The sequence below is a fragment of the Fundulus heteroclitus genome, unplaced genomic scaffold, assembly GCF_011125445.2.
Source record: "Fundulus heteroclitus isolate FHET01 unplaced genomic scaffold, MU-UCD_Fhet_4.1 scaffold_59, whole genome shotgun sequence".
In the NCBI taxonomy this organism is placed as follows: Eukaryota; Metazoa; Chordata; class Actinopteri; order Cyprinodontiformes; family Fundulidae; genus Fundulus; species Fundulus heteroclitus.
This window is the reverse complement of record NW_023397022.1, coordinates 522,420-543,939: the sequence shown is the minus strand read 5'-3', so window position 1 is coordinate 543,939 and position 21,520 is coordinate 522,420. Positions and strand designations below refer to the sequence as shown.

Here is a 21,520-nt window from a genome sequence, read left to right as displayed (position 1 = left end):
AAGGACAATGCCACTGAAACTTTTATTCAAGCTTACTCTGCTACCTCAACCTTGGGCTGTAACTCAGTAGATGAGCTAGTAGATAACTTTCAGTCTAAAGTCTCAGACATCATTGACTGCATTGCTCCAGTTAAAGTGAAGGTTCTTTACGGGAAGAAAAAATCTCCTTGGAGAAATGCTCCAGCAGTTAGATGTGAAAAAAGGGAATGTGGAAAAGCTGAACGCAGGTGGAGAAAGAACAGACTCCAGGTTCACTACGACATCTATAAAGAGAGACTTATAGATGTCATAGTGATGACTTATATAGATATAACTTACAACTGAAAAATGCAAGAGAATCTTTCTTCTCTGAGATCATTAAGAATAGCATTAATAATGCTTGTGTCTTATTTTCCACAGTCGACAGATTAACAAATCCTCCTGTATCAGTGGCTTCTGAACTCCACTCCACCAGGGCCTGCAATGAATTTGCTAACTTCTTTACTGATGGTGCTCTGGTTCTAACAGTCATGTTTCTGTAATCTGAGTGTTTCAAAGAGTTACCAAAGGCAAAATAAAATGGTTGATCATCATCAGAATGATTCAGTGAATCCTGGTTCACTGCAGATCTGAGTTAAAGAACCAAAGTTCATCTTAAAGAACATAGAATGAGGTTAAATTAGCTTAACTAATTCAGAACAACATTTGGTATGTGTTTCAACCCATTCACAATGCAAATCCAAGTTAAACATTATTTGATGAAATAACATTTTAAAGAATGATTTACTCAGTAAAAATCAACAACCTTTAAGACACTTGATTTTTCTTAATGTGATTATTTCTCATGGAAACAATGAAGACTCAAATTGGTAACTTGGAATGCTAGAGGGCGCTGTAGCAAAAGCACGCAAAAGTGGCAACTTTGTCATCAAAAACGTTTTCAGTGTGAACGCATGTTTTAAACAAGTTTTCTGCAACAAAATCGCTACTCTTGCGTGCTGTCTGCTGCTTGCTTTAATTGCCAAAATCACATCTTTTGCGTGGTTAGAAACGCGCCTTTAGCCTCACTTTGCGTCGCGTAGCTCTTGTGTTGCACCTGTACATACGGATAACATGTAAATCTTGGGCCACCACATTCGCGCTCAGTATGAACCCACCGTAACACACCCATGTTTGTTGTTTTGGTCACGTGTCCCAAGATGTGATTGGCGGTAAAACTACCTGGAGAGACGAGTGAAGGCTGGAGAGCAGCTGTCAGAAGGCTGACACCTGAGGACATCTCCTATGTTTCACATAGATGTCTTCTTTCTCTCCTTTCTCAGACCACACGTCTCTCTTGTCCAAAATATGGACAGTGCTGTCTTTTAATGAGTGTCCCTTGTCCTATAGGTGATGCCGGGGATCCTGCTGCTGAGACCCTCTGCCTGCTTTCAGATGACTCTTGTTCTTTGCACTTAACGCTTCATTCTATGTTAGCCAGGAAACTGCAGACATGAAGAGCTTCCAAACACCTGAGCAGCGAGTGGATCCATGTCCCAAAGGCTAATTCCTGTTGGCCACTCGGCGTTCTGTAATGCAGAAATGTGCTGAATGTTGGAAAACATTTCTTCATTTCCTCTAAAAGAATGAGCTCAAACTGTGACTCAGAAAGCAAAAAAAGAGTATTTCCTCATTTCTGATCCCGGAGCTAAAAGATGGCGAATTTCTGTGAAAACCAGAAGTCTGTTGATCCTGTTTAAACTCAACCTGCTCCATCTGGGTCCTGACAGGAAGAGGAGACCAGCAGGGTGAGGTGTTCAACCTTCAACCAGCAGCTGGTTCTGTCAGTCTGGTTTCAGAGTAGAAGAGAATAATAAGTTCTGGTGACCCAGTAGCAGAGGGTAGACGGACAAAACGGCTTAAAGACTATGAAAACAAAGACACTGTAGAGTTAATGATGGGTTCAGCTGAGCAGGAGAAGAACCTACAAATATTAAGCATTAAACACCAACAGACTATTGACCTTCACTCACTGAGAGGTCCAGGTTCTACTGAACCTTCTCAGCATGTAACAGAACCAACCCATAGAACCTTTTTCCAGAGGTCTGTACATTGCAGATGTGACTGATGCTGCTTTTAAAAGCTTATCCCTCGAACCAGAACTAGAACCAGAGCTGGGGTCATCACCCCGTGCTGCTGTTTAGTCTGAATGTTGTGGAACTTATGGGTGAAATTGACCTGATCAAGTCCAAAGTTGTGCCTGGAGAGAAAAGTACCCCAGGGCTCTAGGGAACTTCCTGTTTGCGGTAATGCGTGTGGTGACACTTCCTGTTGTCACGGTGTGAATTTGCGGTCTGTTGCTCCAGACTCTCTCACTTTTATCTTTAATCTCTTTGCTGTAACATCTGTTTCTAACACATAAGCACTTTTAAAACATTCTCTGTTGCTGCACATCGAGCTTCTTGGGAACTCCTCTTGTTTCACACGGTTTGCTTTGTGGCGTGGTAAAAGGGCGCTAGCCTAGCTTTAGCCTAGCCTAGCTTTAGCTCCATAATGGCTTCCTCCCTTACTCTTTCCTCCGCTTCTCCGTCTAAGTCTCCCCCTATCTCCTGCTCTCTGTGTCAGATGTTTAGTTATTCCTCTGCCTCCTTTAGTGATAATGGTACTTGTAATAAATGTAGTCTTTTTGTAGCTTTGGAGGCGAGGGTGTCAGAATTAGAGTCCCGGCTCCGTGCTGTTGAAAAACCAGCTGATAGCCGCCCCTCTGCTAGCGCGGAGCCACATAGAGTAACTTTATGTAGTGGTCCTCCAGAAGCACCCGAGCAGCCGGGTAAGCAGGCCGGCTGGGTGACGGTTCGTAGGAAGCATAGCTCTAGATTTCAGCCCCCAGGTCACCACCAACCCGTCTGCGTTTCTAATAAATTTTCCCCACTCAGCGACACACCCGCTGAGAAGCCGACCTTAATTATTGGCAGCTCAATAGTCAGAACCGTGGCACTAGAGACACCAGGGACCATAGTTAAATGCCTGCCAGGGGCCAGAACGGGCGACATAGAATCTTACCTAAAACTGCTGGCTAAGAATAAGCGTAAATACAGTAAGATTGTTATTCACGCTGGCGGTAATGACACCCGGTCACGCCGATCGGAGGTCACTAAAGTTGGTGTTGCTTCGATGTGTGAGTTTGCTAAAACTATGTCGGACTCGGTAATTTTCTCTGGTCCCCTGCCTGATCTGACCAGTGATGACATGTTTAGCCGCATGTCATCATTCAACCGCTGGTTGTCTAGGTGGTGTCCAGAAAACGACGTGGGCTACATTGATAACTGGAGAACTTTCTGGGGAAAACCTGGTCTGATCCGGAGAGACGGCATCCATCCTACTTTGGATGGTGATGCTCTTCTTTCTAGAAATCTGGCCGGATTTATTAGTTCTCCTAAATGCTGACAACCCAGGGTCCAGACCAGGAAGCAGAGCCGTAGTTTAACACACCTCTCTGCAGCTTCTGTACTGTTACCCACCCATTATCCTATTGAGACGGTGTCTTTCCCACGGCCAAAACTTAACAGATCAAAAACTGATCTAAAAGGAACAAATCATAAAAATCTAATAGAAATCAATACGGCTCACCTTGAACCAAAAAAATAAAACGATTAAATGTGGTCTATTAAATATAAGGTCTCTCCCTCCAAAGGCTTTGTTAGTTAATGAATTGATTTCTGATAATCAGATTGATTTATTTTGTCTCACAGAAACCTGGCTACAAGAGGACTACGTTAGTATAAATGAGTCAACTCCCTCCAATTATTCAAATTTCCACATTCCCAGATCTCTGGGAAGAGGAGGAGGAGTGGTAACCATCTTTCAGTCTGATTTATTAATTAGTCCCAGGCCAACTAATAATTACAGTTCTTTTGAACATTTAACCCTCGGTTTCCCTCATCCAAACTGCAAAGCAATAAAACCTCTTCTGTTTGTTGTTTTGTATCGTCCACCAGGCCCTTACTCTCAGTTTTTGGATCAGTTGTCAGACTTCTTATCTGATTTGGTGATAAACACTGACAAGGTTATTATAGTGGGTGATTTCAACATTCATGTTGACACTGAATGTTATAAACTTAGTGTAGCCTTTAAAACTATCCTAGATTCAATTGGTTTTGCTCAAAATGTGCATAAACCGACGCACTCTTGGCTTCATACTTTAGACCTTGTGCTGACATATGGCATTGATTGTGAAGAATTATCAGTATTTCCTCACAACCCTGTCCTATCTGATCATTTTTTAATAACATTTGAGTTAAATCTAACTGAGTTCTCCACCCCCAAAAGAGGGTTCCAATATAGTAGATCTTTATCGGACAATGCTGCATCAAACTTTAAACAGTCTGTCCCCCTTTTAATATCGTCAGTATTGCAGAAATACCCTGCAGATAGCAGCAATGTTGTTTCTTCCCATTCACAAATAGACGTCTTTGTTAAAGGTGTGACTTTGTCATTGTGTTCTGCATTAGACAATGTAGCTCCCTTGAAAAAGAAGGTGATTATTCACAGGAAGCTGGCTCCTTGGTTTAATTCAGAGCTGCGTTCCTTGAGACACAATGTTAGGAAATTGGAGAGAAAATGGCGCTCTACACACCAAGAGGAATCCTACCTAATCTGGAGGGACAGTCTATTGTTGTATAACAAGACCCTTCGGAGAGTTAGAGCAGCATATTTTTCATCATTAATTGAGGAGAATAAAAATAATCCTAGATTTCTCTTCAGCACAGTTGCCAAACTTACTCAGAGTCACAGCTCCGTTGATCCATCTATTCCCTTAACTCTTAGCAGTAATGATTTTATGGGATTCTTCATAAATAAAATTGATTACATTAAAAATAAAATAATTGACATCCTCCCAAACATGATTACCTCGTCCTCAGTAAGTGAGGCAGCATTGGAGGAATTTTTAGAACCTGCGCAGTGTCTGAACTGTTTAGAAGCAGTACAGCTTTCTGAGCTATCTAAAATTTTAGCTTCATCTAAACCTTCTACCTGTATGTTAGACCCAATCCCAACAAAGTTGTTTAAGGACATATTCCCTTTGATCAGTGGTCCTATTTTAGACATTATTAATTTATCCTTAGTAAATGGATATGTACCACAGGTTTTTAAAGTAGCTGTTATTAAACCTTTACTTCAGAAACCATCTCTTGATCAAGATGAGTTAGTAAATTACAGACCTATATCTAATCTTCTTTTCTTATCTAAAATTCTTGAGAAAGTAGTTGCTAATCAACTATGTGAACATTTACAAAGTAATGACCTACTTGAAGTGTTTCAGTCAGGCTTCAGAGCTCATCATAGCACTGAAGCAGCTCTGGTGAAGGTCACTAATGATATTCTCATGGCCTCAGATAATGGACTTGTGTCTATACTTGTCCTGTTAGATCTCAGTGCTGCATTTGATACAGTTGATCACAATATTCTCCTACAAAGACTTGAGCATACTGTAGGGATTAAGGGGAAAGCATTAGGCTGGTTTAAATCTGATCTGTCGGACAGATTCCAGTTTGTTCATGTTAATAATAAATCTTCCTCAAACTCTAGGGTCACCTGTGGAGTACCACAGGGTTCAGTCCTTGGACTAATTCTCTTTACTATATATATAGATATATGCTTCCCATTGGCAAAATTATCAGACAGCATGGGATTAATTTCCACTGTTATGCTGATGATACTCAGCTATATTTATCCATAAATCCTGATGAATCCAATCAATTACTTCAACTTCAGTCATGTCTTGATGACATCAAAAGCTGGATGACTTTAAATTTCCTGCATCTAAATTCTGATCAGACAGAAGTTGTAATCTTTGGGCCAGAGTCTTCACAAAATAAAGTTCTTAATCAATCCCTTAATCTGGATGGCATTAACTTGGCCTCTGGTAATAAAGTTAAAAATCTTGGTGTTATTTTTGACCAAGACATGTCACTTAAATCCCATATTAAACAGGTTTCCAGAGTTTCCTTTTTTCACCTCAGGAATATCGCCAAAATTAGAAACATTCTGTCCAGGAGTGATGCTGAAAAACTAGTCCATGCATTTGTTACTTCAAGGCTGGACTATTGTAATTCTTTACTATCAGGAAGTCCACAAAATGCAGTTCAAAGTCTTCATCTGATCCAAAATGCTGCAGCAAGAGTTCTGATGAAAATTAACAAGAGGGATCATATTTCTCCAATTTTAGCTTTCCTTCACTGGCTTCCTGTTAAATCAAGAATAGAATTTAAAATTCTTCTTCTAACATATAGTTATGCTGCTATAGGCTTAGGCTGCTGGAGGACATCAAGGTAAGGCAAGGCAAATTTATTTATATAGCACAATTCAGTACAGGGACAATGCAAAGTGCTTTACATGATTAAAATATAGCAAATTAAAACAGAATAAAAGCAAGTAGGAATAAAATGTAGATAGAAATTAGAACAAAGAAGTGGTGATTCAGTTAACTAGAACAGTTGAAGGCAATCCTAAACAAATGTGTTTTTAATCTTGATTTAAAGGAACTCAGGCTTTCCGCACCTTTACAATTTTCTGGAAGTTTGTTCCAGATAAGCGGGGCATAGGAACTAAATGCTGCTTCTCCATGTCTGGTTCTAGTTCTGGTTCTGCAGAGCAGGCTGGAGCCAGAAGACCTGAGTGGTCTGGAGGGTTGATACACTGATAACAAGTCTGTGATGTATTTAGGTGCTAAGCCATTTAGGGATTTATAGACTAACAGAAGGATTTTAAAGTCTATTCTCTGAGATACAGGGAGCCAGTGGAAGGACTTCAGAACTGGGGTTATGTGCTCTACTTTCTTAGTCTTGGTGAGGACGCGGGCAGGAGCGTTCTGGATCAGCTGCAGCTGTCTGATCCACTTTTTAGGCAGACCTGTGAAAACTGCGTTACAGTAATCAGTTCTACTAAATATAAACGCATGAATTAGTTTTTCCAGATCCTGCTGAGACATTAGTCCTTTAATCCTAGAAATGTTCCTCAGGTGATAGAAAGCCGACCTTGTAATTGTCTTTAGATGCTTTTGAAGGTTCAGGTCTGAGTCCATCACTACTCCCAGATTTCGGGCCTGATTAGTGGTTTTTTGCTGAAGCGACTGAAGCTGTGAGCTAACTTTTGATCTCTCCTCTATTGGTCCAAATGTTATTACTTCTGTTTTGTTTTTATTCAACTGAAGAAAATTTTGACACATCCACGTATTGATTTCTTCTAGGCATTTACTCAGTGCCTGAATTGGTTCATAGTCACCTGGTGACATGGTGATGTAGAGCTGTGTGTCGTCTGCATAGTTATGGTAGATGATGTTGTTGTTTTTTATTATCTGAGCTAGAGGGAGCATCAGGGTCTATTTCTCTCACTCTGCTGAGTTCTACTGTTCTCCAGATTTGCATTACATTGAAATTACTGTCATTTCAACTTTTAACTTTTTGTTCTCTCTCTTTTTTCTTCATAGTAGGTTCACCTGGTTTGACGTTCTGTTAGCTGTGACATCATCCAGAGAAGACAGATCACCCGCTATTACCATCTAATGTAGAACAGATTACTAGATCAATGTGTGCTTCTGAGCTTTCTGTGTCTCTGCTCTGTCTTCTCTAACATAGAAAGTACTCCTGGGTCAATGTGAGCTTCTGAGCTTTCTGTGTCTCTGCTCTGTCTTCTCTAAGCCCCAGTGGGTGGAGGCAGATGAACGTTCACACTGAGCCTGGTTCTGGTTCTGCTGGAGGTTCTCCTCCCTGTTAAAGGGGAGTTTTCCTCTCCACTGTCGCTTCATGCATGCTCAGTATGAGGGATTGCAGCAAAGCCATGTACAATGCAGATGACTCTCCCTGTAGCTCTACGCTTCTCCAGGAGTGAATGCTGCTTGTCGGAACTTTGATGCAATCAACTGGTTTCCTTATATAGGACATTTCTGACCAATCTGTATAAAATGATTGAATTTGACTTTGTAAAGAGCCTTGAGATTACATGTTTCATGAATTGGCGCTATATAAATAAAAGTGAATTGAATTGAATTGAATCATGGAGGAATGCCACTAATAGTTGAACAGAATCAGCCAGTTATATATTCATCTGCTCTCCTCAATTCAAACACTAGTAACTATATTAACTATTGTTGACACGCTGGCAAATCCTTCCACACCCGAACCTCCAGAACTCTGGTCCAACAGGATGTGTCTCCAGAACCTCCTGAATCATTACATCTAAAGGAGTTTAACAAACTGAGTTATGGATCTTTGACAGAACCACTTCAGAACCTGAAGTTTTATTCATCTGTGCTACTCCTGAAATATTACAGACAGTAAATATTCATTTTCTGTAGATGTTCATGTACAGAAATCAAACCTGCTCAAATAAACTAAATTTAGATGCATTGACAGTGAACAATCACAGGACCAAATCCAATCTGACTCTCTTGACAAAGATCTTTGAAAAGTCAGTCCCTTTATGGTCAAATAATCTCTTCAGGTCTGCTGTTCTTTTTCCATCACTCTTCTCTGTGTAGAAGCAAACTCAGAGGATGTTATATCGCTCTCTTCCCTTTACTCTCCTCTTTCTTTCACCTTTTCTACCTTTTAGCAGGTGAAGAATATGGCTGATTTGAAACTGCTGGGGAGGTGATCGGTAGCATCAGAACCAGGGAGAACGGATCCACGAACCCAGAAATTAACAGACAGGGGTAGCAACAGGAGATAGGATGAATCAATCCCCAGAGCAAAGGTGCCCAAGAGGGACCAACATGGGGAAAGCTGCCCCCCCCCCCCCCCACCTGGTTTCCCCCCAGGAAACCCCCCAACAGCCCCAATGGCGAATCCTCCAGGCGCCGTGGGGACGAACTGTGGGCTCCGCCGGCAGCCAGCTGGAGCCGATCCAGCCATGGGCCCCAGGGACCCAAGGCCCACCAATGCACCAGGCACCAGCCGATGGAGGAGAGCAGGAAGGGGGGGTGGCCTCCACACTTAGTGGAGACCAGAGATGTTCCAGCAGAGGGAGCAGTGCAAACCCAACCTGACAAATAGAGAAACAGAAAACCACAAACAGATTCACACGTTCCCACCCTACAGCCCCCACATGCCAACACTCCTAAAAAAATGGGACACAATACTCACACTCACCACATACTCCTCCCCGGTCCTGGCACCAGCACCCAGAGGGGTATTCTGCCCCCGGACCCAGGAGGTGACTATTAAGATGGGGAGGAGGGGGGACCACCACAACCCGAGCTACCCGGTCCTAACCCCCCACCCCGACCCCAGACCAGATGACCCAGGGGTCCATCCCACAATGTCCCACATGTTCCCTCATACCATGATTAAAGCTTTCAGCTAGATGCATTTAGGTGGATTCTAACCTGACAGTCAGAGGGACTCAGCCAATCATCTTCAGCTTTAGGAGGAGGAGGAGGAGGAGGAGGAGGAGGAGGAGGAGGTCAGTTTGTTTCAAGAGGAAGTTGCTCCCTTAGTCACATTTAGTCCGACTTCAGGCTGAGCAACAGAGAGAGAGAGAGAGAGAGAGAGAGAGATGGGGCTCCATTCACTGCTGCTGTTGCTCGCCCTCACTGGCTGCTCTGCCACAGGTCAGAAAATGCTTCATTTACACAATAATTACCTGTTTATGGAACCTTTGATACGTCTCTGATACCCAAAAGTTTGATATTAAATTCAAACTAACATAAAGAACCAGATTTATTTGGTGTTCATTTATCATCTGGTTAGAACCTGATTAGAGCTGCGTGAATAAAAGCATGAAACCTTTCAGCTGTTCGTAGGAAAAAATTTACAGTTTTATAATAGCTCTTTATTTTACTCATATGTAGTAAAATAATCAACATGTTAAACATAATTATCTCTTGTTTACTGTTGGTTTCCACTTAATTCTCTGTTTAAATGAAACAAAACAAACAGTCTCATGATGGTTCTTCAACTTTCTGTGCTTCTCAACAAACTGTTGTTATTCAGTTAAATCAAACCTAACTATATTTATCTTTAAATATATTTAATCATAAAAAACAGAAATCCCTTAGCTGTTTTAATTTTGGCAGAAAACTGTCTATTTTCCTTCAGTAATAACATGACATGCTGAGATTGACACGACAATCTCAGCTATAAAATGCTCATTTTTAACATTTAAGATTTAACAAATAATTTAAACTTAGGTAGCCATGATGCATACGTGCATCTTTCTTAAAATGTAATGCTATCTAACTTTTTAGTCGTTCTTGGTCTGCAGCTAATTGTTTAGCAGATATGGGTAAATCTTTAAATGTCTTCATTGTGTTTTACAGTAAAAGTTGTTTAAATTATATTAAAATAAGAATAATCCAGAAATGTAAAGCCTGACTGAAGTATGTTTCTCTTTCTGAAGATTTATTAGATAATAATTTACTTCAAATACTTTTTTGAGTCTTTGTCTCCTCTGAAGCTTGATCAAAGTTAGTTAAAATGGTTCTGACCCAAAGAACCTTCACAGAATCATCTTTAACTGTTTAAATTCATTAAGGGTTTCACCATTTATAACAAACCCTAATTTGATTAATTAGAGTCCCTGTTGTGATTTGGTAAACGCAACATTTCTCTAAAATCCTCTCAGAAACTGAGTGAACTAACTAACGACCTCGTTTATGAGGTAACCAATCACGCGCAGCGAAGCTGCTGATTGGCTGATGCGGTCTCTATGTGAAACAAGAAGATAATTTTCTTTAATTTCAGTTTTTATGTCGATGAGGGAAAAATAATCCCAAAAACTCTTTTTGGGCAGTTTTTCAAGTCGGGTTCTGTTTGTATTTGGACTTTGTTCCGGTCAGGTTCTGATTGTGTTTGGACAATATTCTGGTTGGGTTCTGATTGTGTTTGGACTTTGTTCCGGTCGGGTTCTGATTGTATTTGGACAATATTCTTGTCGGGTTCTGTTTGTATTTGGACAATATTCTGGTTGGGTTCTGTTTGTATTTGGACAATATTCTGGTTGGGTTCTGTTTGTATTTGGACGTTGTTCTAATCGGGTTCTGTTTGTATTTGGACAATATTCTGGTTGGGTTCTGTTTGTATTTGGACGTTGTTCTAATCGGGTTCTGCTTGTATTTGGACAATATTCTGGTTGGGTTCTGTTTGTATTTGGACGTTGTTCCAGTCGGGTTCTGTTTGTATTTGGATATTGTTCCGGTCGGGTTCTGATTGTATTTGGACAATATTCTGGTCAGGTTCTGTTTGTATTTGGACAATATTCTGGTCGGGTTCTGCTTGTATTTGGACATTGTTCTAGTTGGGTTCTGATTGTATTTGGACTTTATTCCGGTCAGGTTCTGATTGTGTTTGGACAATATTCTGGTCGGGTTCTGTTTTGTATTTGGACGTTGTTCTGGTCAGGTTCTGCTTGTATTTGGACTTTGTTCCGGTCAGGTTCTGCTTGTATTTGGACAATATTCTAGTCGGGTTCTGCTTGTATTTGGACAATATTCTAGTCGGGTTCTGCTTGTATTTGGACGTTGTTCCAGTCGGGTTCTGCTTGTATTTGGACAATATTCTGGTCGGGTTCTGCTTGTATTTGGACAATACTCTGGTCGGGTTCTGTTTGTATTTGGACAATATTCAGGATGGGTTCTGCTTGTATTTGGACGCTGTTCTGGTCAGGTTCTGTTTGTATTTGGACTTTGTTCCGGTCAGGTTCTGATTGTGTTTGGACAATATTCTGGTCGGGTTCTGTTTTGTATTTGAACGTTGTTCTGGTCAGGTTCTGATTGTGTTTGGATGTTGTTCCGGTCATGTTCTGCTTGTATTTGGACAATATTCTAGTCGGGTTCTGCTTGTATTTGGACAATATTCTAGTCAGGTTCTGCTTGTATTTGGACAATATTCTGGTCGGGTTCTGCTTGTATTTGGACGTAGTTCCGGTCAGGTTCTGCTTGTATTTGGACAATACTCTGGTCGGGTTCTGTTTGTATTTGGACAATATTCAGGATGGGTTCTGCTTGTATTTGGACGCTGTTCTGGTCAGGTTCTGTTTGTATTTGGACTTTGTTCCGGTCGTGTTCTGTTTGTATTTGGACGTTGTTCCAGTCGGGTTCTGCTTGTATTTGGACATTGTTCTGGTCGGGTTCTGTTTGCATTTGGACATTGTTCTGGTCGGGTTCTGTTTGCATTTGGACAATATTCAGGATGGGTTCTGTTTGTATTTGGACATTGTTCCAGTCGGGTTCTGCTTGTATTTGGACATTGTTCCAGTCGGGTTCTGATTGTATTTGGACAATATTCTAGTCAGGTTCTGCTTGTATTTGGACAATATTCTGGTCGGGTTCTGCTTGTATTTGGACGTTGTTCCAGTCGGGTTCTGCTTGTATTTGGACAATATTCTGGTCGGGTTCTGCTTGTATTTGGACGTTGTTCTGGTCAGGTTCTGCTTGTGTTTGGACATTGTTCCAGTCGGGTTCTGATTGTATTTGGACAATATTCTAGTCAGGTTCTGCTTGTATTTGGACAATATTCTGGTCGGGTTCTGCTTGTATTTGGACGTTGTTCCAGTCGGGTTCTGCTTGTATTTGGACAATATTCTGGTCGGGTTCTGCTTGTATTTGGACGTTGTTCTGGTCAGGTTCTGCTTGTATTTGGACAATACTCTGGTCGGGTTCTGTTTGTATTTGGACAATATTCAGGATGGGTTCTGCTTGTATTTGGACATTGTTCTGGTCGGGTTCTGTTTGCATTTGGACGCTGTTCTGGTCAGGTTCTGTTTGTATTTGGACATTGTTCCAGTCGGGTTCTGCTTGTATTTGGACATTGTTCCAGTCGGGTTCTGCCGGGTCCAGTGAAGTGAAATCTGGGCGTGACCTAACTGCTCTGACAGGATGCTGAAGTCGTAAAAAATGTTCCGGTTGTGAAATTTCTGAGTTTAACGGAGAGAGAAGCTTGAAACAGAACCGGGTCACATGACCAAACAGGAACACCTGAAACAGAACCGGGTCACATGACCAAACAGGAATACCTGAAACAGAACCGGGTCACATGACCAAACATGAACACCTGAAACAGAACCGGGTCACATGACCAAACATGAACACCTGAAACAGAACCGGGTCACATGACCAAACAGGAATACCTGAAACAGAACCGGGTCACATGACCAAACAGGAATACCTGAAACAGAACCGGGTCACATGACCAAACAGGAATACCTGAAACAGAACCGGGTCACATGACCAAACATGAACGCCTGAAACAGAACCAGGTTTTACTTCTGCATGTTTTGTTCCTGCATGTCGGGCGTCAGCTTGTTTTTCCGGCTGTTGGCTCTGCTGACGGTCCGGCTTCCTCCAGCTGACGGGACTCCTCGGCACCAGCGGTTCCTGCAGGGGCCCCTCAGTTCCTGCCATCCTCTCGGGGCCCCCGGACACACCCGTCAGGTGTCAGCGAGTACTTAGAGAGGGGCACGCAGCCCAGGCTCTGCAGCAACACGGCCTAGAAGTAAAAAAGTGTGAACAGCAAATGAAGGTCATTACATGTAGAGTCTCTAGACGTTTCCTCCGTTCACAGAGAAAACTAAAAGATGTCAAACCTCACCAAGCAGCTGGAGGAGCTGCTGCTCATCCAGTCAGTCTAACGCTGGCTGAAGGTTTCATCAAACCAAAATGCCGCGGTGGTGACATCAGAATTACTTTGTTTCCAGGGTGATTATCGCCTGAATGTAGAGACTCCACACATCAGATGGCAGCAAACATTAAACTCCTCACTTTGATTGCTTCAGGAGCCACTTTGAAAAGTTTCTCATCTCACTCATGTTATTCCTGCTCGTTTTCCTGCTTCTAGTTCTGACCTGATTCAGATGCAGAGAAACAGACTTTATCTCATCCATCACTAGAGGTTTACTCTGTGTTAGCCGTCTGCTGCTCATTTCTACGCGTCACACGATGAACTGTGCCAGAATAATAATTATCTTTATCGTCAATGCAACAACATCTCTAAGCCCCAGTGGGTGGAGGCAGATCATCCACTATTACCATCTAACATAGAAAGTACTCCTGGGTCAATGTGAGCTTCTGTGCTTTCTGTGTCTCTGCTCTGTCTTCTCTAACATAGAAAGTACTCCTGGGTCAATGTGAGCTTCTGAGCTTTCTGTGTCTCTGCTCTGTCTTCTCTAACATAGAAAGTACTCCTGGGTCAATGTGAGCTTCTGAGCTTTCTGTGTCTCTGCTCTGTCTTCTCTAAGCCCCAGTGGGTGGAGGCAGATGAGCGTTCACACTGAGCCTGGTTCTGGTTCTGCTGGAGGTTCTCCTCCCTGTTAAAGGGGAGTTTTCCTCTCCACTGTCGCTTCATGCATGCTCAGTATGAGGGATTGCTGCAAAGCCATCAACAATGCAGACGACTGTCCACTGTGGCTCTACGCTCTTTCAGGAGGAGTGAATGCTGCTTGGAGAGACTTGATGCAACCTGCTGGGTTTCCTTAGAGAGGAAACTTTCTCACCAACCTGGAGGATCTGATGGAAGCTGACTTTGGAAACAGACTTGCGATGACAAGTTTCATGAACGGCGCTATAGAAATAAAATTTAATTGAATTGAATCATGAAGGTCTATCTCAAGTCCAGAGATCCAATCTCAGAGAACCGGGCTGAGCAGGGTGGAGCTGAAAGCAGATCCCTGAGGAACCCCATTTCAGTGTTTAAACTAAAAACAACTTAATTTAGAATATTTTTATGTAAACTGAAGATGCTCCTTCAGTTCTCTCTTCCTGGGACTGTTTCACAGCAAGGAGCAGGTTCTGTGCTTTGGTTCTGTTTAAACCCATCCAGCTTCAGGAGGAAGACAAAAGCTGCTCATCTTTCTCACTTTAGCTTTATTGATGGACAGGAACCACCTGCTGACAAAGAACCAGCTGGTTCTGGGTCTCTGAGCTCGGACCTTTAGGTTCTGGTTCTGTTGCCGGTACCCTCCAGTAACATACTGAGGCCATAAATAGCAGGAGAGCCGCAGGGCGTAAACATGTTGTCGGGGTCACCAGTTCCTCCAGCGCTCCCGCAGAGTCCTGACCAAAGAAGAAGTAAGAGGAGGAAGTGGGAGAAGGACCCTCACACACAGAAACTGCTGCTGTGAGTGTGTGTGTGGTCTGTGGTAGAAATGTGTTTCCTGGCTCTCTGAGGTTTCATCACTTTTACCCCCCCGTCACGAAACCTCCTAACTGCACAACTTTCTCCAAAAACAGAAGTAGGAAATTTGGACCTACAGCCGCCCAGAGGTGCTCTGACTGGATCAGCAAAGCTCTGACTCTGTAGGTTTAGCAGCATTACTGAAGACAAATCTTGGATTATTTTTGTTCTCCTCAATTAATGATGAAAAATATGCTGCTCTAACTCTGCGGAGGGTCTTGTTATACAACAATAGACTGTCCCTCCAGATTAGGTAGGATTCATCTTGGTGTGTAGAGCGCCATTTTCTCTCCAATTTCCTAATATTGTGCTTCAAGGAACGCAGCTCTGAATTAAACCAAGGAGCCAGCTTCCTGTGAATAATCACCTTCTTTTTCAAGGGAGCTACATTGTCTAATGCAGAACGCAATGAGGAAGTCACACCGTCATCTAGAGCAGGGATCTCCCACTCTGGTACTCCAGGTCCGGTGCCCTGCAGCCTTTCTGTGTCTGCATCATCACAGCAGAGCGCAGTAATCACCAGCAGGATTCTGGGGAACAGCTCTGTTGGACCAGGGAAACATCTCACAGTTCCTCATGGACCAGAGTTGCCTCTGCTGAGTTTTCTGTGACCCTGAGGAAACGAAAAGTGACAGGATTGTCTGATAATGACCTACTAAACTGAAATGGATGCATTAATAAAGGTCAACGTGCTGCAGGGAGGAAGGCCTGCTCATGGTTCCCATCCTGTCATTGTGCTAGCACACACCTGTTGCACACACCTGTATGTTCCAGAGCAACAAGCTGACGAAGCGGCCATTATGCTGGAGGTACATGATGATGATGATGATGATGATGGTGATGGTGGTGGTGATGATGATGATGGTGATGATGATGGTGATGATGATGGTGATGATGATGGTGATGATGATGATGATGATGATGATGAAGGTGATGGTGATGGTGATGATGATGATAATGGTGATGATGATGGTGATGATGATGATGGTGATGATGATGATGATGATGATGATGATGATGATGGTGATGATGATGATGAAGGTGATGGTGATGGTGATGATGATGATAATGGTGATGGTGATGATGATGATGATGATGATGGTGATGAAGATGATGATGATGAAGGTGATGATGATGATGGTGATGATGATGATGATGATGATGATGATGATGATGATGATGATGATGAAGGTGGTGATGATGATGATAATGGTGATGGTGATGATGATGATTCAATTCAATTCAATTTTATTTATATAGCGCCAAATCATGAAACATGTCATCTCAAGGCACTTTACAAAATCGATGATGATGATGATGATGATGATGATGATGATGATGATGATGATGAGCAGCAGCGGCGCTGTACGGCCGCTCTGTCTCTGTCTGCTGAGGATCGTCTTCTCTTTTTATCTTTTTCCCTTTTTATCTTTTCTTATCTTTTCATTTCTATATCTGGTACAGCTGATAAATGACGATGCAGCTGAGGACTGTGAGGTAGAACTGTAGCCACTGCAGGTACTGTGGCCTTTATAGAACACGTTCTGGTTCTGTCTGATGAAGTGTGAATGTTAGGGTTCTCTCCAGGCACTCTGGCGCCTTGTAGTCTCTCCTCCTGTGATGGACTGGGGACACGTCCTCGTTGGACACGTCCTCGTTGGACCCGTCCTCGTTGGACACGTCCTCGTTGGACCCGCCTCCACCTTCAGACAGGAACCGGCCCTGCAGGCAGAAGTGGGACTGGCGGCTACTGTTTGGTGGTTTTAAGCTGGCCTGCTTTCTCTCTGTTCTCATGTGTGTGATGCCAGGCAGCGGTAGCAGCAGCAGGAGTAGCAGCAGCAGCAGCAGCAGCAGCAGCAGGAGTAGCAGCAGCAGCAGCAGTAGCAGCAGCAGCAGCAGCAGCAGCAGCGGCGGCAGCAGGAGTAGCAGCTGCAGCAGCAGGAGTAGCAGCAGCAGCAGCAGCATTAGTAGCAGCAGCAGCAGTAGCAGCAGCAGCAGCAGTAGCAGCAGCAGGAGTAGCAGCAGCAGCAGCAGGAGTAGCAGCAGCAGCAGCAGGAGTAGCAGCAGCAGCAGCATTAGCAGCAGCAGGAGTAGCAGCAGCAGCAGCAGCAGCAGCAGCAGGAGTAGCAGCAGCAGCAGCAGCATTAGTAGCAGCAGCAGCAGTAGCAGTAGCAGCAGCAGCAGCAGTAGCAGCAGCAGGAGTAGCAGCAGCAGCAGCAGGAGTAGCAGCAGCAGCAGCAGGAGTAGCAGCAGCAGCAGCATTAGCAGCAGCAGGAGTAGCAGCAGCAGCAGCAGCAGCAGGAGTAGCAGCAGCAGCAGCATTAGCAGCAGCAGGAGTAGCAGCAGCAGCAGCAGCAGCAGCAGTAGCAGCAGCAGGAGTAGCAGCAGCAGCAGCAGCAGCAGGAGTAGCAGCAGCAGCAGCAGCATTAGCAGCAGCAGGAGTAGCAGCAGCAGCAGCAGCAGCAGCAGTATTAGCAGCAGCAGGAGTAGCAGCAGCAGCAGCAGTAGCAGCAGCAGCAGCAGTAGCAGCAGCAGGAGTAGCAGCAGCAGCAGCAGGAGTAGCAGCAGCAGCAGCAGCAGCATTAGCAGCAGCAGGAGTAGCAGCAGCAGCAGCAGCAGCAGGAGTAGCAGCAGCAGCAGCAGCAGTAGCAGCAGCAGCAGCAGCAGCAGCAGTAGCAGCAGCAGGAGTAGCAGCAGCAGCAGCAGGAGTAGCAGCAGCATTAGTAGCAGCAGCAGAAGCAGGAGTAGCAGCAGCAGGAGTAGCAGCAGCAGAAGCAGGAGTAGCAGCAGTAGCAGCAGCAGTAGCAGCAGTAGCAGTAGCAGCAGCAGGAGTAGCAGCAGCAGAAGCAGGAGTAGCAGCAGTAGCAGCAGCAGTAGCAGCAGCAGGAGTAGCAGCAGTAGCAGCAGCAGCAGGAGTAGCAGCAGCAGCAGCAGCAGCAGCAGTATTAGCAGCAGCAGGAGTAGCAGCAGCAGCAGGAGTAGCAGCAGTAGCAGCAGCAGTAGCAGCAGTAGCAGCAGCAGTAGCAGCAGCAGCAGCAGCAGCAGGGCTGAACTCCCCCTCAGGTTCCCAGCAGGCTGCAGGAAGGCCTCCTCTTCAGGCCGTTACAGGCTGTGGTTTCTCTCAGACGCGCTGCCTCCACCTCTGAGCCACGATATGAATCTGGCTGCAGCTTCCTGCAGGCTTCTGCCTCTGCCAGAAACAATCTGACAGCAGATCAGCCTAAACTCACATCACTTCACAGACGACCTGATGTCAGAGTCTCCTGCTGCTGTCAGTCGTTTCACCTGTAAAGGTGCAAACGACTCACCTGTCCCCTGTCTCTGTCTGGGTTCTGTTAGAACTGACCCAGTCTGACAGAACCACTGCTGCAGCAGAGCTGCGTCGTGTTCAGACAGTGAGGCAGCAGAGGCATGCAGATGGAGCCCCAGACGGGGGTTTCCCTCCTGCTGCTAGGCTGCAGTTTCTGTTCCACCTGAACGGTTCCAGATCCGTTCCCCCTCCATGATGGAGCCGGTTAAAAGCTCCTTGTGTCTCTTCACTGCTGCTCACTAGCTGGAGAGTCATGGTAGGTTACCTGCAGGCCTGGGTGGTCCAGATCACCTGCAGGAAGCCTTCAAGGTTCTAGTCTGTGGTGATGAACCAGCTGCAGCAGATCAATGGGTTCCCCCTAGAACCTTGGAGTTAAATCAAGTTCTACCTAAAATGGAGAAGAGCTGGTCCAGCTGTCAGGTCCAGCTGTCAGGTCCAGCTGTCAGGTCCAGCTGCTGGAGCAGTGGAGCTGCAGCAGTCTGGATCAGCCTTGATGCTGTGAAGGTCCAGCTGTGGTTTAGGCTGCTTGAAGGCTCGCTGTTCAAACCGCCTTTTAATATTGATTAAATCACATTCCTCAGTGTGAAAGATGAGAGGGAAACTGCCCCCCCCCACCTTGTTCATTGCAGCAGAGGGACTGGACTCTGCAGTGTTGCTGTAATTTACCTGTGCAGGTGAAGCTGAACCTTCTGACACGTCACTGAGGGAGAACAAGGAAAGGTTTCTGACCTTTAACTTCGTTTCATTAGCATGTTACTGTGTGTGTGTGTTACTATGTGTGTGTGTTACTGTGTGTGTGTGTGTGTGTGTGTGTGTTACTGTGTATGTGTTACTGTGTGTGTGTTACTGTTTGTGTGTGTTACTGTGTGTGTGTGTTACTATGTGTGTGTGTTACTATGTGTGTGTGTTACTGTGTGTGTGTGTGTGTGTGTGTGTTACTGTGTATGTGTTACTGTGTGTGTGTTACTGTTTGTGTGTGTTACTGTGTGTGTGTGTTACTATGTGTGTGTGTTACTATGTGTGTGTGTGTGTGTTACTGTGTGTGTGTGTGTGTGTTACTGTGTGTGTGTGTTACTGTGTGTGTGTGTTACTGTGTGTGTTACTGTGTGTGTGTGTTACTGTGTGCGTGTGTGTGCGTGTGTGTGTTACTGTGTGTGTGTGTGTGGTTTTACTTCGCCTTTTCTCAGATTGTGAAACTCCACGTCTCCAACAGTCACATCAGGTTGTGCAGCAGACGTTCTCCTCTGCTAACAGCAGCAGCAGCAGGACCACCGTCTCCACAGCGGAGCCGCCTTTAGTCTACGCTGCAGGTCCCAGCCATATGCACCAGGTGCACCTGGGACCAGAACCGGTTCTGGTGGAGTCCAGAAGCTGAACGGCTCCCAGTGATGGTGAGAATGGTTGACTTTGAGTCAAAGATGCGGATCTTCTCCAGCTGTCGCTGTAGAGCAGCTCGGTGGTTCTGTCAGTAGAGAGAGGATTCATGGCTGCTGAGACGCCGACGCCGTGCAGAAGGCATGAAAACATGACCAGCCGTCAGGGTAGACCACAACGTAGAGTTATCTCCTGCTGCCGGTGTTGTGGAACGTGTTTTCAAACTTGCAACCATCAGGACATCAACTGCTCTGCTGCCGTTCCTCGGACATCTGATAAAGTCAATCAGTGGAACAGTTTTAATGTTCAGATTCATTTGTTTGCTCTTATTTCAGCCAGGAACTCCTCATCAGGCTGACTGGGTTTAACAGATTATATAGATTATAACAGATTATACAGATTATAACAGATTATATAGACTATAACAGATTATATAGATTATAACAGATTATATAGACTATAACAGATTATATAGATTATAACAGATTATAACAGATTATATAGATTATCAGTAGCGGACATTAACAGGGCTTTACAGAGCTTAGTGTCTTGTTTTTAACCAATAAAGACATGATTATTAGTTATTCAGATTGTGCTGCGTTTGGATGGACACTCCAGAGACTTTGCAGTCATTTTATAATTTTATAATGTGTTGACTGCTCATAATCAAGAAATATCAAACTAGAGGAAAACATCATAGATTCAATGAATCCTGACTAGATTGAGAACATCTCTTCATTAAATAAACCTTTTAAATGAATCAGAACCAGGTTTTTGGTTCCACTTAAATTTTCAACAAAAAAGGAAGACCTGGTCTGGACCTGGGTCTTCTGACTGCCCAGAGCTCTGTAGCGCCACCTGAAGGTAAAAGTCTGAACAGTTTGTGTCCAGGATGTGTGGGGTCTGCAGAGACGGAGGATCCTCTGATTGGTCCAGTCCTGTTTAGGGGACGGGCCGAACCACACAGCCGGTGCTGATAGGTAGATCTTTACTGTCTTAGTCAAAGGTACAATGAAATTTAAAAGGAAAAATATCTAAAGATATAAACGGTGACGGTTCTCATGCGGAACACGAGATGCTCCTCGGTCTCACCTGTTGCTGCTGATCCGCTGCCAGGTGGAGACCGGCTGTGAGCTGAGCTGCTGGACAACGCTGGGACTCATGGTGCTGAAGGCCGTGAACAGCATCCAGGTGGACGTTGCTAGGTGCAGGATGAAGTGACCGCATCAGCACTGGGTGACCAGCAGGGGGCGTCTGACCTCCTTCAGCACCTGTCGCTCTTTGGTGAACACAGGGCTGCTGGTCTGGAGTCGTCCAACAATGTGCTGCTGTAATGAGCAGCAGGTTAGAGAACCCGATATTCAAGCATTGAAGCGCTTAAACAGTTTATTAATAAATAAAACAGAAAAAACACCGGATGCAGAGACGCAGAACATCTAGGAAGGAGCTGAAGGCCGATGAGGTGTGTGAGCGACCGGAGATCCAGAGATACGGTCACAACCAGCAAGGCAAGCAAAGAAGGCTGGAAACATCTAGCCACACGGTGAGGCTGTGGGAAGCAGGTACATAAAGCACAGGTGGGAAAGGTGCAGGTAAGTGAGAGAGAAACAGGGATAGCTGCTGCACTTATTACCTGAATGGAGCAGAGCAGACACCAGCAGACAGGCAGGGATGATGGTGGAGCCTCTGAGCTGTGAGAACCTGGTCAGGT

At 44.5% G+C, this 21,520-nt stretch overlaps 1 protein-coding gene across 4 annotated transcripts in view; it reads left to right on the top strand.

The window, feature by feature from the left end:
- Positions 1-9,446: 9,446 nt before the first annotated feature.
- Positions 9,447-21,520, top strand: part of csf1rb (colony stimulating factor 1 receptor, b) — a 28,759-nt gene continuing 16,685 nt past the window's right edge. For 3 of the 4 annotated variants that reach the window (XM_036133168.1, XM_036133166.1, XM_036133167.1), the window contains exon 1: positions 9,448-9,568. In XM_036133168.1, coding sequence (XP_035989061.1) covers positions 9,514-9,568 — 55 coding nt within the window. In that variant the 5' untranslated portion in view covers positions 9,448-9,513. Of the gene's footprint in view, positions 9,569-21,520 lie in introns of all 4 variants that reach the window. The other variant, XM_021311139.2, reaches the window with a different exon arrangement.